Below are 17,924 nucleotides of genomic sequence, written 5' to 3'. Positions count from 1 at the left end.
ATTCTAACTCAAGATTTCTATACATCGTTTTGGTCATGGGACAGTAACGAACATTCCTAGACTGGCCCCAGTCTCTGGGCTACACGTTGAGGGAACACTGGGGTTAAAAAACAAACAAAAAACATGGTAAGTAGCTCCAGCCAGGAGCCAGCATCATGGGGCCCCATCTTTCAGCTCCCTACTACCTGGGTCACACAACACTAAAGGTGGGGAACTTGAAGGGTTATCTTGATTTGGGGATTTTTCAGCACAGAAATATCGATTTCCAAACAGTTTTTTGACAGTCATTTTTCAAATCTCCAAGTATTTTTTGTACTGTGACATAAGTAATTAGATCTGTCATTCTCTCATGAGAGAAAAGAAAGTATATACCTTACCAATTTAACAGTGGACTATTGCTTCTGAAGATTAATTAGGACCATGGCATAATAACCCCAAAATACAAATGCTTCTTTTCTTTTTGTATGTGAATTTTTTTAGAATTTTTTAAAAGAACACAAATACTTTTAAAATTATGTCATACCTTTCTTTACAACTTCTGGAAGCCCCTCTGGCTCAAACTCAGCATCTTCTGCATCCTCTGCAGGGTGAGTACTTTTGATGGCTTTCCTGCTTTTTTTAGAAAATGTCTCTGGTGTAGAAGGCGTGGTTTCTCCCCCATCCTCCCGAATCCCACTGGACCTTTGCCTTTTGCCTGAAGATTTATTTTGGCCAGATGGTAACTTCTTTTCAGTGGCAGAAGGGACTGGGGATGGTCCTGGAGCAACTGAATTCACCAAAGGAGAACTTCGAAGATTAAGTTTAGATTGTGAACTCAGACGAGCAACTTGTGTTTCTAACATCTCTTTGGCTTTCTCTAACTTCTCATGGCTTATAAGCAGGGAACAGTATTTATCCAGGTATTCGTCTGCCTCCTTGGTTTTTTCTTCAAGGGTTTCTTTCAGTTCTTTCATTTCGGTTATTAATTCATCGACATTAACATCCACAATGGTATCTGTCAAAAGTAAAGTGACAAGTCATTTGTAATGTGACACTTCTCTAGTTAACACTGGGCATCATCAAACAGATAACGTTAGACTTGCTCTTGATTTTTTTTATTTTGGAGGAGTGGGGGAAGATGTAGCTACAGATGTTCTTATACTTTAAACAGCTCTTATTTGGGAGGGACTGTATCAAAATACATATTCTAGTGAATAACATTATTGTTTACTTGCTAAGTCATGCCCGATTCTTTTGAGACCCCACAGACTGTAGCCCACCAGGCTACTCTGTCCATGGGATTTCCTAGGCAAGAATACTGGAGCGGGTTGCCATTTCCTTCTCCAGAGATTGAACCCGTATCTCCTGCTTGGCAGGCATATTCTTTACCATTTCACAGACAGATTATTCAGCCAACAGGGGAGCCCACATACTGACTGGGATAGTTTAAATATAACCCATCAATAGCTCAAACTCATATTTCAGCCAATCCATCAAACTTTCTTGTAGTTATCATACTACATAAAACAAATTAATTTATTACACCCTCTATATTTATCTGTCCATTCTTTCTATTTTAAGTGAATGAACAGTAAAAGTCGATAGAGAATATAGAGTCACTGTTGTAAAGGCTTTGGGAGACAGTTCAGCTGCTCAGTCGTGTCCGACTCTTTGCGACCCCATGGACTGCAGCACGCCAGGCCTCCCTGTCCATCACCAACTCCCAGAGTTTACTCAAACTCGTATCCCTGGAGTCGGTGATGCCACCCAACCATTTTATCCTCTGTCGTCCCCTTTTCCTCCTGCCTTCAATCTTTCCCAGCATCAGGGTCTTTTCTAATGAGTCAGTTCTTCTCATCAGGTGGCCAAAGTACTGGCGTTTCAGCTTCAACATCAGTCCTTCCAATGAATATTCAGGACTGATCCTTTAGGTTGGATCTCCTTGCAGTCCAAGGGACTCTCAAGAGTCTTCTCCAACACCATAGTTCAAAAGCATCAATTCTTTGGCACTCAGCTTTCTTTATAGTCCAACTCTCATATCTATACATGACCACTGGGAAAACCATAGCTTTGACTAGACAGACCTTTGTTGGCAAAGTAATGTCGCTGCTTTTTAATATGCTGTCTAGGTTTGTCATAACTTCTCTTCCAAGGAATAAGCATCTTTTAATTTCATGGCTGCAGTCACCATCTGCAGTGATTTTGGAATCCCGAAAAATAAAGTCAGCCACTGTTTCCCCATCTATTTGCCATGAAGTGATGGGGCTGGATGCCATGATCTTAGTTTTCTGAATGTTGAGTTTTAAGCCAACTTTTTCACACTCCTCTTTCACTTTCATCAAGAGGCTCTTTAGTTCGTTTTCGCTTTCTGCCATAAGTATGGTGTCATCTGCATATGTGAGGTTATTGATATTTCTCCCGACAATCTTGATTCCAGCTTGTGCTTTATCCAGTCCAGCATTTCTCATGATGTACTCTGCATTTAAGTTAAATAAGCAGGGTGACAATATACAGCCTTGACGTACTCCTTTCCCGAACACTTAGGATTATACAGTGGAAGACATATAGATTCAAGGGATTAGATCTGATAGACAGAGTGCCTAAAGAACTATGGACGGAGGTTTGTGATATTGTACAGAAGGCAGTGATCAAGACCATCCCCAAGAAAAAGAAATGCAAAAAAGCAAAATGGTTATCTGAGGAGGCCTTACAAATAGCTGTGAAAAGAACAGAAGCTAAAGGCAAAGGAGAAAAGGAAAGATATACCCATTTGAATGTAGAGTTCCAAAGAATAGCAAGGAGAGATAAGAAAGCCTTCCTCAGTGATCAATGCAAAAGAAACAATAGAATGAGAAAGACTAGAGATCTCTTCAAGAAAATTAGAGATACCAAGGGAACATTTCATGCAAAGATGGGCACAATAAAGGACAGAAATGGTATGGACCTAACAAAAGCAGAAGATACTAAGAAGAGGTGGCAAGAATACACAGAACTATACAAAAAAGATCTTCACAACCCAGATAATCACGATGGTGTGATCACTCACCTAGAGCCACATATCCTGGAATGTGAAGTCAAGTGGGCCTTAGGAAGCATCAGTAAAAACAAAGCTAGTGGAGTTGATGGAATTCTAGCTGAGCTATTTCAAATCCTAAAAGATGATGCTCTGAAAGTGCTATACTCAATATGCAAATAAATTTGGAAAACTCAGCAGTGGCCACAGGACTGGAAAATGTCAGTTTTCATTCCAGTCCCAAAGAAAGGCAATGCCAAAGAATGGTCAAACTACCACACAATTGCACTCATCTCACACACTAGTAAAGTAATGCTCAAAATTCTTCCAGCCAGGCTTCAACAGTACATGAACCATGAACTTCCAGATGTTCAAGCTGGATTTAGAAAAGGCAGAGGAACCAGAGATGAAATTGCCAACATTCACTGGATCATCAAAAAAGTAAGAGAGTTCCAGAAAAACATCTACTTCTGCTTTATTGACTATGCCAAAGCCTTTGACTGTGTGGATCACAATAAACTGTGGAAAATTCTTCAAGAGATGGGAATACCAGATGACCTGACCTGCCTCCTGAGAAATCTGTATGCAAGTCAAGAAGCAACAGTTAGAACTGGACATGGAGCAACAGACTGATTCCAAATTGGGAAAGGAGTACGTCAAGGCTGTACACTGGGAGACAGGCAGCGGCTAATGAAAAGACAAGTCCAAAGAAGTGCTGAAAACCGTGTGGAGGCAATGGAGGGTCTGATTGACAAGGGTTTGAAGGACACTATATGCGAAGATGTCTCAGTCACTTGTAGCTTCCTGGTTGGTATTGATTCCGTCCTTGAAGCCCCAGTCCATTCTGACTACTCTTCTCAGCAGGGAAGACTATTGACCCCTCACTCCTTCCAAGCTATGTATGATCCACAAGAGCCATGCGTACTATATTTGCCGTCATCTATCCATACAGAAAAAGCATTCCACTCTAGGGGTGTATGTGGCGAAAAGTGACAAAAAGCGTTGTCATTACTGTTTCGTTTTACCTACACACCCAAAAATATAGTCCCCAACCTTTCTATTTAGTAGGGCCAAGGACAACCAGAATCATCTGTTCGTAAATTACCAGTGCCAGCTCAGAGGCCAATCTTCCTTTGATGTAGGAACTATGTAATGGACATCCACATGAATAACTCTTCTTGGAAAGGCTCATTAGCAAACAGGGCTGCCAGGTTTTTGAACGTTTTATAGAACAGAAGGTGCAGTCATTCTATTTTTAAAATGCAGGCTTCATTCCGAATCCCATTAGTGACCCCAGCATGAGCACAAAATTCAGAAACTGGGAAATGGCTCACTGCTCAATCTGGGCGTGCTGTCTCAGAACAGAGCACCAACCACGCTTCCCCCACAGACACACCGGTGTGTGACTTCACTAGTGGGCATCGGTCAGGGCTGGTCCACGTGTGCCCACCCACCTGCTCTCTGCTTTTGCTCTGCAGCTTCAAGACGAGACAGTTCTTTCTGCAACATCACCTTTTCCTCTTCCAGCTGTTTACAGGATTTCATCAATAACTTTATTTTACTCTGGGCACGATCGTTTTCCTTCTTCAATTTATCTGCATGTTTTAGATTTTCCATCTACAAAACAAAAGCAATTCCACTTAAAAACCTTGAATGGCTTTTCGTGAGCATATGGAAAAATATTAATGAGATATAATTAAGAATTATATGCTATAAGTTTAAGAACAGGACAAAACATCTAAAGATGCATAAAACAATTCCTCATCTCTGTTCAGTGTCCTAAGTACCCCCAGTAAACACTGTGTCTTTGTCCTACTAAGTAAGTAGCCCAATATATCTGTGTTTATCCAATGGGAATCACACCCGGGAGGTAGGGGCCGAGGGTCCATGGACATATTCTTGGTGGGCCAAACACTCCAGATCAGAGAATTTTGTTCGCATTTGTGATTCCGTGCTCTAGCACAGTTTCAATACCTAAGATGACATTTGTTGAGTCATACCAAATGAAGGCCAGAGATATGGCTCACAACACTAATTTAAAGCCAAATGATATTATGGTTTATAACATAAATTTAAATGTTATAGTAACTCAAACAAAAAGTGAATAGAATGGTGGGAGAATTATGTCATCAAGCACTTCTTAGTAGTGCATGTTCATAGTTCCTTAAGCACAATTGCAAAATCAAAAAAACAAGTTCTGAAAATGATTTATAGGCAAAACTTGATCTGAACAGATATAAAGGAATTTACAGTCTTTATTTATCCCACCTTGTGAAAATATTCATACATTTTGCTATAAAACTATGAATTTGATTATGAAGTATCACCCCAGACTCTGATAGAATATTATGTGATATGTGGCATATGCATTGCATTATCTAATATCTAAGAAATACAGAACTCTAAAACAATCTAGCTCTAAGAAGTTCTGATAAGAGATCATAAACATATAAAGGCAGATCAAACTGTCAAAAAAAAGAAAGCAGCAGCTTAGCAGCACATTGATGTTACAAATAGATTTCCCTCTTTGTACATTTCACCTTGAAATAATTTTATCAGCAATGTTGCAATAAATCTGAACTTTCAGAATTTTCTATTTCTGATTCCAAACATAAATGGATTAGAGACAGATTTAATTCAATTTCAACAATGCTTATCAACTTCAATAAAATTATGAGATTTGAATAGACTCAACTAACAATGTACCATTTTGTACATATATAAATAGACATTCCCCACAGTACAACTGTCAAAGATTTAAAAAAAGGAGAAAGCAAGTAAATTAAAAAGTAGACCTGAAGCTATTTCTTTCTGTTACTAAACCTAATATCTCTCATTTTGTAGCAACAGGACATTATTGATCATTAATGTTATTTTAAACTTAGTTTGTATTTCCTTGGTATATTTCCTTCACTGTGATAATTGTATAAGACTATCAACATAAGAAATCTATACCTAGTTATCATAATTTTTCTGAAAGATATTTATTTTCCAGGTTCCTATTTTACGTTCTGGATGGTATTCGTTTTATGCAAAGTATTTGTGGGAATCAAAACAGCCTCCTTCTCCAGGTAGAAGTACTATAACTTCTATACTCTTAACAATGGAACTTTCCAGGTGGCACAGTGGTAAAGAATCTGCCTGCCAATGCAGGAGACACAAGAAATGTGGGTTGGATCTCCAGGTAGGGAAGATCCGCTAAAGTAAGAAACGGCAACCCATTCCAGTATTCTTGCCCAGAAAATTCCATGGACAGAGGAGCCCGATGGGCTACAGTCCACAGGGTCACAAAGAGTCAGACATGATTGAGCAACTGAGCCCACACACATAGTCTAACAATACTGAGATTAGGGTTCACCTTCTTTTTTCTAAAGAAAATAGTTTGATGGTCCCTGCATCGAGAGGAAGAGGAGAACGTATACACATGTATGGCTGGCCAAGTGCTTGGCTCACATTGAACCCCAAAGTCATGGGAAAGTAGGTTTGATCACAGTAGTGAACCTGAAGACCAATCACGTAAGACTTTCACTACAAAATCATCATCTATGTCTGGAGGGGCCTGCTGTGATCTATTATTGGCTTGATCTTCATATCCCCCTCAAGAAGTCTCTGACATCCTCTACTTTGAGAGGATTCACTGAGCGATGGATAAAGTCTACTCAGGCTATGGAACTGCATGCTGTCCTCTAATCTGTAGAAACAACTCAGCAGGCAACTGATGAATGATTTATCACTACAAAAACTTTTTTCATGAAAAGTAAAATGAAAACACTTAATTTCATATTATTAAAATCACTGGTACATGTATAGTAACAGTAATAACTTAAGTCATTCTAAGTTATGAAGTAAGGATAAGTGTACATACCTCGGTTTTCTTCAATTCTTCTAAAAGCTCAGTGGTCGCTTTCAAAGAATTATTGAGTTCTTCTTTACTGGACTTTAAGAGGTCTATCTCCACCTTCTGTGAGCTGAGACATTCCTCCTTAGAAGTCAGTTTCTCTCTATATGTCTGGATTTCCATTTCATGCTAGGGCATAAAAATGTTACTTTAGCCAGGAGGCTCAGGTAAAAACTTCATAAGGGAAACAAACAGAAAAGAAAACTGCTACTCCAAAGATCATGGTTTTTGGAACTCTCTCCAAGATGGAAATATATTTTTTAAAAACTCAAGGCATAAAACAAGACATGTGCAAATACGGGGAAAGAAAGGGAAGTTAATAGAATGAGACCACCCACAAAATTATGAAGCATAATTATAATACACAACACTGGCTTGCTTGCAAAAAATGCCTCATCACCACCATCAACACATACTCTACAGCTTGCCCAGTCTCCAGACCACACACTTTTTACCTGTTTGTTTGTATCCAGAAGCAAAGCCTGATGTTTGTTTTCAGCTTCCTGAAGCCGTAGCTGATATTCAGCTATTTCTCCTCTCATTTTCCCTTGCTCTTCCATCTGGTCTTTGTGTACACAATCCAAACTCTTCTTCAATTCACTATTTTCTAGCATGAGCTCCTTCAGTTGACCCTAATGAGAAAAACAATAAAATTATGGGAAGATAATTAAGAACCTGGACATATATATTTAGGAACACTGAGTATGGAAGGGAAAAAAATCATTTACAGGCAAGACAAAATCTATACAGAATTAGGGCTATAATCCTTAGCAATGTACAGTTGATGTTCTACAGCCACAGATTAAACATCCACAAATATAACCAACTACAAAACAAAAATATTCCATCCCCACTCCTCCAAAATTCCAGACAGTTCCAAAAAGTCAAAGTTGAATTTTCTGTGTACCAGGAACTTTCCACACAGCATTTACATTGTATTTACATATCCTAGTAGGTTACTTGTTGTTGTTTAGTCGCTCAGTCCTGTACAATTCTTTTCAACCTGATGGACTGGGGCCCACCAGGTTCCTCTGTCCGTGAGGACTCTCTAGGCAAGAATACTGGAGTGGGTTGCCCTCCTCCAGAGGATCTTCCTGATCCAGGGATGGAACCCAGGTCTCCTGCATTGCAGGCGGATTCCTTACTGTCTGAGCCCCCAGGGGAGCCCAAGAATACTGAAGTGGGTAGCCTGTCCCTTCTCCAGGGGACTCTCCCGAACCAGGGTCTCCTGCATTGCAGGCAGAGTATTTACAACTATTTACATAGTATTAGGTATTTTAAGTAATCCAGTATGGGCTTCCCAGGTGGCTCAGTGGTAAATAATCTACCTGCCAATGCAGACACGGGAGACTTGGGTTCAATCCCTGGGTCAGGAAGATCCCCTGGAAGAGGAAATGGCAACCCAGTCTAGTATTCTTGCCTGGAATATCCCAAGGACAGAGAAACCTGGCGGGCTACTGTCCATGGAGTTGCAGTCAGACATGACCTAACAACTGAGCACATGCAAACTTAAAGTACTCTGGGGGATGTGTGTAGGTTACATGCACATTTTATATGCCATTTTATAGGAGGGACTTGAACATCTATGAATTCTGAAATCTGGAGGGCCTAAAACCCATCTCCTGTGGATACCAAGGGATGACTATAATTCACTTTAAAAGGTGACTTCACCTCTAGGGGCAATTTCCTTTGTTCCAACCCCAGGTCACCTCCACAAGGAACATGGGATCTCTGAAACCCCAACTTCACAACTAAGATACCCTGGACCAAACCTTCCTTGGCTCTCTGGGCTTCTCACTTTTTTTTTTTTTAATTTATTTATTTTTTCAGTGGGTTTTGTCATACACTGACATGAATCAGCAATAGATTTACACGTATTCCCCATCCCGATCCCCCCTCCCACCTCCCTCTCCACCCGATTCCTCTGGGTCTTCCCAGTGCACCAGGCCCGAGCACTTGTCTCATGCATCCCCCCTGGGCTGGTGATCTGTTTCACCATAGATAGTATACATGCTGTTCTTTTGAAACATCCCACCCTCACATTCTCCCACAGAGTTCAAAAGTCTGTTCTGTATTTCTGTGTCTCTTTTTCCTGTTTTGCATATAGGGTTATCGTTACCATCTTTCTAAATTCCATATATATGTGTTAGTATGCTGTAATGTTCTTTATCTTTCTGGCTTACTTCACTCTGTATAATGGGCTCCAGTTTCATCCATCTCATTAGGACTGGTTCAAATGAATTCTTTTTAACGGCTGAGTAATATTCCATGGTGTATATGTACCACAGCTTCCTTATCCATTCATCTGCTGATGGGCATCTAGGTTGCTTCCATGTCCTGGCTATTATAAACAGTGCTGCGATGAACATTGGGGTGCACGTGTCTCTTTCAGATCTGGTTTCCTCAGTGTGTATGCCCAGAAGTGGGATTGCTGGGTCATATGGCAGTTCTATGGGCTTCTCACTTTTTTAAGTACTTCTATTACAGTAATTTCTTAACCTCATCAACAGGACCACAACACCTTTACACTCAAGCCCCTCCAGACTTGTGTTTCCTTCTTGGCCAGCTTCGGTGCATCTTCTGTCACTTTAAGAATTTCCTGTCACATGCTCCCTACTCCTCTGCCCCTCTCTCCCTTCACGGGGCAGCCCTGGAGGCATCTGGCTTCTCCGTGCCTGATCCCAAATAGCTGTTCCTACATGTGTTTATATACATGCTGTGTCCACTTTCTCATCAACCACTCCTCAACCCACTCCAACCTTTTATCCCAGCTCCTCCTGAAATAGCATCATCAAGCTCCATATTACAAACCCCATTCTTTAGCCCTCATCTCTTTCATCCTCTGAGCAGAATCTGATGCCGCTGACCACTCCGTCAGTCCCGAGACAGCCTCCACTCGTGCCTTCAGGAACAGGACGCTCTCCCGGTTTGCCTCCTCCTGTCGTCCCAGTTTCTTTGCTGGCTCTTCCTCCTCTGTCTCACCCTGCGTGCTGGGGGTCTCCTGGGGGTCACCTGGGCTGGGCCCTGAGCCGCCTCTTCTGCACCTTCTCTTCTCCATCTGTATGTTCTACCATCCTGATAATTTTTAAACACTACCTATATTGCAAACTAGCCAAATTCATGTATCTATCCTTTCAATCACCAGCCTCTTGTATTTTGTGTCATTTTAGATTGTGAAGGAAAGTTATGACAAACCTAGACAGCATATTAAAAAGTAGAGACATTACTTTGTCAACAAAGGTCTGTCTAGTCAAGGCTATGGTTTTTCCTGTAGTCACGTATGGATGTGACAGTTGGACTATAAAGAAAGCTGAGCGCCAAAGAATTGATGCTTTTGAACTGTGGTGTTGGAGAAGACTCTTGAGAGTCCCTTGGACTGCAAGGAGATCCAACCAGTCCATCCTAGAGGAGATCAGTCCTGGGTGTTCATTGGAAGGACTGATGTTGAAGCTGAAACTCCAATACTTTGGCCACCTGATGCGAAGAGCAGACTCATTGGAAAAGACCCTGATGCTGGGAAAGATTGAGGGCAGGAGGAGAAGGGGACGACAGAGGATGAGATGGCTGGATGGCATCACTGACTCAATGGACATGGGTTTGGGTGGACTCTGGGAGTTGGTGATGGACAGGGAGGCCTGGCGTGTTGCAGTTCACGGGGTCGCAGAGTCGGACACGACTGAGCGACTGAGCTGAACTAGTTCTTTACCACGTTCTCCTACTGCTCCAACCTTCTTTCATATTATTTTCCATCTGACTCCAGCCACAATGGCTTCCTTTCAATTTCGAAAATGTCCATAGGTGTTTATAATTTCAGAGTTTTGTTTTTCTCCCCCCTTTAAGGCTGCTCCATGTCTTTGCAGCACACAGGATCTTCAATCTTCATAGCAGCATGCGGGATCTTTAGTTGAGGCATGTGAACTCCTAATCACGGCATATGGGACCTAATTTCCTGACCAGGGATTGCACCCAGGCCCCTGGCTTTGGGAGCACGGAGTCTTCGTCACTGGACCACCAGGGAAGTCCCTAATTTCAGAAATTTTGTCACACTGCTCTACAAGCTTAGAAGGCTCTTTCCTTGGTCATGTTCTTCACATGGTGACTTCTTGCCTTGCAGGTGGCATTCTCAGACCACCTTGTCTAAATCAGGTTGTTCCCTACTCCTATACCCAACTTCTCAAACATTCTGCAGGGAAGAATTGTTTCCTTTATCATGCTTAACAGTTGTTTTTAAAAAAATACTAATTTATTTATTTGGCAACACTGGGTCTTCATTGCTGCACATGGGCTCTCTGGTTGCAGCAAGGAGGGGCTGCTCTCTAGCTCTGGTGCCTGGACTTCTCACGGCAGTGGTATCTCCCATTGCAGAGCAGAGGCTCGTAGTTGTGCACACGGGCTTAGCATCCTCACCATTTGTGGAATCTTGTTGGACCAGGGGTCAAACCAGTGTCCCCTGCACTGGCAGGCAGATTCTTAACCACTGGACAAGTCTTATAGCACTTGAAGAGTTCATGATTATTTTATACATTTCCTATGGGGTGATTTATTGTGTCGCGATGGTAAGCTCTGTGAGTGCAGGAACCTCTGGATAGCTATCCTTTGATTTTAGTAGTGTTTACAGAATGAATAAAGCCATTGCAGACCAACGCACTCATACATACGGCCTTCAAGCTGAACACTTAGCATTTTTTTTTTTAGAAGAGCCTATAAATGAAATGCAAGTAACAATATACTAGGGATACTCTCAGACTGCTCAGTCCCAAGCAGATTTCAGCAGGTGCAGGACTTAGATATCATTCATAGGAACTCCTTCCACACAGCATTAGCACAAATCCCATGAACCAATTGCTGAGATTAAATGCCAAAGCTTTTCCGTTTTTTTAAATACCATATTTAAAGAAAAGTACAGGGCTTCCCTGGTGGTTCAGTGGTTAAGAATCCACCTTGCAATGTAGGGGACATCCATCCCTGGTCCAGGAAGATCCTATAAGCCGCACAGCAACTAAGCCCAAGAGCCTGGACTCTAGAGCCCATGCTCCACAACAAGAGGAGTCATGGCGGCGAGAAGCCTGAGCACTGCAACCGCAGACTAGGCCCCGGTCTCCATAACTAGAGAAAGTCCACAGGCAGCAACAAAGACATAGCAAAGACAAAGTTAATAATTTTTTAAAAACCTACCTTATTGGAAAAAAAAAAAAAAGCACAAATTCCCTCCATTTCTTATACAGGCTATTCCAAATGTCATTGCAACTTTATGTATTATTCTGGGTCATAATCACAATTATATTTTGCTATCCTTTTCTAAGAACTACTTGGGGATGAAGTTGCACACGGACTATATGAACATAGGAATTTTGCCATCTGGCTGCATGGTAGCTGCTACCTAAGTCTCGTTGTTCAGAGATTCAGGAGAAAGCACATGAATCAGCAATGTCTATTACGGGACCAGCGGCGGGAGTGGCAGCCCAAATGCTATAGTTCTGCCACCACCCACCCTAAAATAGCAACTCAAGTCTGCTCCAATTTTACATTTGACTGTGACTCTCTGTTACTTTGTTAGTTCTCTGCAAGATCAGTGCATCTGTCTCTAGCAACACTCTAGCTTATAATCTGGAGCAGGCCAGGAAAACAGCCTACTGAAAGCTACATGCAATCCATTTCTGGTATGACTTAATATAGTTAGAAGGGCTGTCTTCTATGAAAAACATATCTGGGCTCCTTGACAGGTATTTTCATGTATTTGGGGACCTCTCTGGACTCCTTCAGGGCTCATGACAGTGCTGAATGGCGAAGATTACTGCAGGTCTGACCATGACATAGCTTTGGGTTATTCTTTTCAAAAGATAAAAAAAAGTTTGATACATTACAGAAGGTCTTACCAAAACAATGAGAGAGTGCATAAGAATTATTAGAGTGTAATGAATCTGTCATAGAGAAACTTACTTTGCTGCTCTTTATTTCTTCCAACATTAAATTTAATTCTTCCGTTAGCCTGTTTTTCTCCCCACTAAATTCTTCTTTCAGTTCCGCCGTTTCTTGTATCATTGCATGCCTTTCCTTCTGAAGCTCAGTTTCTTTCACAGTCATTGTGTTTACCTGAAATTTCATCTTTCATTAGGATCTGCTTATGATTGTCTGTTTGATCGTGTTAATCACTATGATACAGCATATTCGTGACATTCACATCACTCCAATAATAAAATAAAACCCAGCTAATCCTCCCGGTGCTAATCCACTCAACTAATATTCTCAAAACTGACTGGTAAGCTTACCTTTTCTTCTCTGCAAGATTTAACAAAAGACAGCAATAAGGAAAAGAATGACAAAAAAAAGATAATATTATCAAATCTTAAAATCCTTCATAGAGGTAATGATTTGAATTAAACTTAAACATCAGAAAGTATTTACAAGGCAGTGACTTAATCTATCAGCCCTTGGATCTCTTATGTATTCTCCAGAGCCATGCTAAAATACAAGAAACAGGATGACGGTTTGTTAAAACCAGTTAAAGCAGGATTGTTTGCATCCATCCCTACACCAGACTGAAAGAGCCTGGTAAAGTTTGTCTAACTGTCTCTCCATAACTGCTGTCACTTACAAGCTATGCAAAAACTTGAAATTCTTGGAAAATATTGAGATATGATTGACTGTATTTTCTGGACAATCTACTTGTTCAATAAAAACTTAATTTGAAGGAATCACTTTTCTAGATCAGTAAGTATAGGGAAAATTTTTAATTTTTCTTTAATAATTGAGCTTCTTGATGGCAGATCTTCCCTTTCATCATCAGCTAACAAAACAGGAGACTGCCCAAAGAGAAGGTACAAAAGAGGGGGCTGAAAGCACAAAATCCCTAGGGGGGACATGCCCTGGGAGCCATGAGGGTTCTATTCTACTGATTCTGACTAATACATGTTACACTCTCTACAGCACTGGTACTCAACTGGGGATGGGGATGGGGGCTACTGTTCTGATGTCCTGCAAGAAATGAACCAGGCACAGCCCAGAGCTGCTTCCCTGCCCAGGCGTCACCGTGAAAACTGGGCCAATCCACAGAAGTACCCCCTGGAAGTGTGCGCCAAAGCTAAGAGTCACTCACTGTAGGAACCAAGTCAGTATACCCCCCAGTTCAAGACCCCCAAACTTTTTACAAAGTTTGAGCCAATACAGCAAACACTGTCCACAAGGAAACAGAATTCACACAGTGGTTGCCCCTCCTCCTGACAACAGATTCGAATGTAAAGACATAAAGCCACTTACTTTTTCAACAAAGGACATATTTTCCAATTTTGTCAATTCAAGCTCTTTCTCCAGATTCCTGGAAGAATTCTGCAGAGCTTCTAAGGTGTCCTGCAAAGCATCATTTTTGGATTGCAGCACATGAATCTTCTGCTCCAACTCCACCATCAGATTTTCCAGGTCTGCCTTTTGCTTCTTCCAAAGTTGCTGTTCTCCTTCCATCTGGGACAGTTTAGAGACAAGCTGCTCTTGGTCCTGAGTCTGACTTTTTAGTATACCGATTTCTTCATCCTTTTTCTCTAGTTTCTGTTTGCCATCTTCAACTTCTTGAATGAGGTCTTTCACAGAAGACTGCAAAATCATGTAATTACTTTTGGCATCATCAAGGCCCTGCAGCAACTGAGCCTTCTCAAGTTCAAGAGAGTCTACTTGACTACTCAGGCTCTGTTCTTTGACCTTCCAGGTCTCTTGGTCATCACCCAAGGCTGCCACTTTCTCATTTAGCTCTTCTAATTGTGTTTGCAGCATCTCCACTGCAGCTTTAGATTCTTCCTTCATCTGTACTTTTTCTTGCTCTTTTTCTCGCAACAGATTTTCAAATGAAGAAGTTAATGTTTCTAATTCAGACACTCGACTCTGCTCTTTCTGTAATTCTTTAGTCAGATCCTCTTTTTCTGATCTTATATTGACAAGGTTTAATTCCAAACCTCTCAGATTTTGGTCCATCTCCTCCATTGTTGCTTTCAGGGTCTCTACTTCTGCTTTGGACCTCTCAGCCTCAAGAGCCACGTGCTCTTGGTTTTCTCCTGATAGCTCGAGTTTTCTTTCAAGGTTCTCAACTGTATCCTTCAGGAAATCTGCCTGATGCTCACTTTCCTTCAGTTTTTCTAAGATATGGAGCTGCTGCTTTTTATCAGCATCGAGGCAGACTTTCAGCTTTCCAATGTTATTTCTCAGCTGTTGTACCTCCTCAATGGGGGAGTCCAGCCTCTGTTCTTCAACCTTCCAGGACTCCTGGTCAACACACAAGGTTGCTATTTCCTCACTCAGCTCTTTCAATTGTGTTTGCAGCATCTCCACTGCAGCTTTAGATTCTTCCTTCATCTGTACTTTTTCTTGCTCTTTTTCTCGCAATAGGTTTTCAAATGAAGAATTTAATGTTTCTAATTCAGACACTCGACTCTGCTCTTTCTGTAATTCTTTAGTCAGATCCTCTTTTTCTGATCTTATATTGACAAGATCTAATTCCAAACCTCTCAGATTTCGGTCCATCTCCTCCATTCTTGCTTTCAGGGTCTCTACTTCCGTTTTGGACTTCTCAGCCTCAAGAGTCACATGCTCTTGGTTTTCTCCTGATAGCTCGAGTTTTCTTTCAAGGTTCTCAACTGTATCCTTAAGCAAATCTGCCTGATGCTCACTTTCCTTCAGTTTTTCTAAGATATGGAGCTGCTGCTTTTTATCAGTGTCCAAGTAGACTTTCAGCTTTCCAATGTCATTTCTCAGCTGTTGTACTTCCTGGGCAGGAGAGTCCAGACTCTGTTCTTTGAGCTCCCGGACCTCCTGGTCACCATGTAAGGCCGCCACTTCCCCCCTCAGCCCTCTCAGCAGTGTCTGCAGCACCCCCACGGCAGCGCTAGACTCGTCCTTCGTCTGTGTCTTCTCTCGCTCCCTTTCTTCTAATAGGTTTTTCAGTGAAGAGAGTAGCATATCGAATTCAGACACCTGACCTTGTTTTTCTTGTAGTTGTTTCAAAAGATTTTCTTTTTCAGACCGTATTGTGACAAGGTCTAATTCTAAATCTTTCAGGCGTTCAGTCATCAATTCTATTTGTGTTTTTAGGGTCTCCACCTCTGCTTTGCAATTCTCAGCATCAAGAATCACCAGCTCTTGGTTTTCTTCTGCCATCTGCAACTCCCTTTCAAGGGTCTCAACCTTGTCCTGAAGCGAGTCATTCCTCCGCTCGCTTTCCTTCAGCTTCTCCGAGACATGGAGCTGCTTCTTTTCATCAGCCTCAATGCGGACCCTGAGCTTCTCGATGCCTTTTCTCAACTGGTGCACTTCCTCCTGCGTGGAGCTCAGCCTCACGGCGACCTCACCTTTCTCCGTCAGTGCAGCCTCCAAGGCCTTGGTGACAGTCAGCTTCTCATGCTCCGACTCGCTCAGTTTGGTCTGCAGGCTTTCAGATTCCCATACAAGTGAGTCTTTCTCTTTATTTAGTTGTTCAATTTGGTTTTCCAGCTCACTTCTTACCAGAGACAGTGCCTGTGAATCCTTTTCCAAACTCTGAAGCTGCTCTTGGAGATGCAGACACTCACTTTGATGAGATTCAAGCTCTCGTATTTTCTCCTTCATCTTTTCAGACATCTGATCTAGCTCTTGATTTTCTTTTGACAAAGTATTTAACTCTCCACGAAGCTGGTCTCTCTCACTTGTGACCACTGAGAGTCCTTCCTCAAGACAGGTTATAACTTTTTGTTTATTTTCATTGTCTTTTTCTAAATATAGTTTCTCTGTTTGAACTACCTCTAAGCTGGCTTCCACAGAGAGAGCATGATGCTCCATGCTATCCTTCTCAAATTGAATCCTCTGTAGCTCATTTTCCACCTGGAGACATTTCTCTCTCCAGTTGTCAGTCACCTTGGCTGCATCATCTTCAATACCTTCATGCGGCAATTTGCTTGTACCCACTTCTAAGTTAGAAGTGAGACCTCCTGAACTTTCTTCTCTCTGGTTATGACCAGAAAAGGATTCCAATTTTTCATTTAAATCTAACTTTTCTTTCTTAAGGTCCTCAACTATTTTTTCCAATGCCACACATGCTTCACTCTTGGTAGTTAGTTGTACTTCCAGTAAATGGAATTTTGAGTCTAACTCTTTGATTTCATTTAGCAAATTTTCAACTTTTTGGTCACGTTCCTCTATGCCATGAAGTAATCTCAAATTCTCATCTGATGTCTCTTTTACCTTCAGCTCGAGACTCTGAATGGTTACCTGATTCTCCAGAAAATCCCTAGGCACCGAAGCATTAGGCCCAGAAAGGGACAGTTCAGAAATGCATTCTGAACAGCCCTGGGCTGGATCTTCCACTGGGGTCTCATGACTGGTTTCTGAGGACTGCTCTCTGGACCATTCTTCTGTAAGTTTGGTTGCACCAGTCTTTGTTATTCTCTGCATCTCTAGACTGAGATCCTGCTGAACATCTTTTTCATAAATCTGATGAATCTCATGCCTTGGGGGCCTCTCTTCAGTTCCTGAAGTATATTCTTCTGATTCTCTTATGTCACAGCTATCGTTTCCACCCACAACAGCCTGTAGGTGCAAAATATAATAAGAATGCATCTTACTTTTCAAGAAGAATCAGAATAGGCTTATTATTTTTTGGAAACTAGATACTTGTCTCTGCTAAACACATCTCTTCAAATGGCATACTGCCTACCAGATTCACCTCTCTCCATCTAAACAGTCAACACAAGTAAACAAACACTCAGCAAGTGCTCTCCATGTGCAGGGTCCTGGGTATTTATCAAGAAGACAAACCCTTCAGCTCAATTATGTGATCATCTAAATTGTGATGTAGTTATATTTCAAAATTTTTTTGTTAGGAATATTCTAAGTAGCCAAATTTGAAATTTTCTTTGGGATTATCAAATAAGAGGCTAACAAGTTCCAAATAAAACGGTCAGCTTCCATCTTCAGCATTTACGACACTCTTCGATAAGAGAAGGCAGTAAGGCTTCATGACCAAATCCCCAGGTCAAGGACTTAATCACTTAATATAAGCGGCTTATATTATATCAC

General features: G+C 41.5%; 1 protein-coding gene across 1 annotated transcript in view; it reads right to left on the bottom strand.

Moving 5' to 3' along the window:
* Positions 1-17,924, bottom strand: part of CENPF (centromere protein F) — a 61,772-nt gene that overhangs the window by 7,090 nt on the left and 36,758 nt on the right. The window contains exons 13-18 of the mRNA XM_043485245.1: positions 14,148-17,435; positions 12,831-12,983; positions 7,346-7,522; positions 6,858-7,019; positions 4,447-4,609; positions 524-994 (exon numbers count right to left, since the gene is read on the bottom strand). Of these exons, the coding sequence (XP_043341180.1) occupies positions 524-994; positions 4,447-4,609; positions 6,858-7,019; positions 7,346-7,522; positions 12,831-12,983; positions 14,148-17,435 (4,414 nt within the window). The remainder of the gene's footprint in view (positions 1-523; positions 995-4,446; positions 4,610-6,857; positions 7,020-7,345; positions 7,523-12,830; positions 12,984-14,147; positions 17,436-17,924) is intronic.

The sequence above is a fragment of the Cervus canadensis genome, chromosome 13 (genome assembly GCF_019320065.1).
Source record: "Cervus canadensis isolate Bull #8, Minnesota chromosome 13, ASM1932006v1, whole genome shotgun sequence".
NCBI lineage: Eukaryota > Metazoa > Chordata > Mammalia > Artiodactyla > Cervidae > Cervus > Cervus canadensis.
This window is presented reverse-complemented; position numbering and strand designations above follow the sequence as displayed.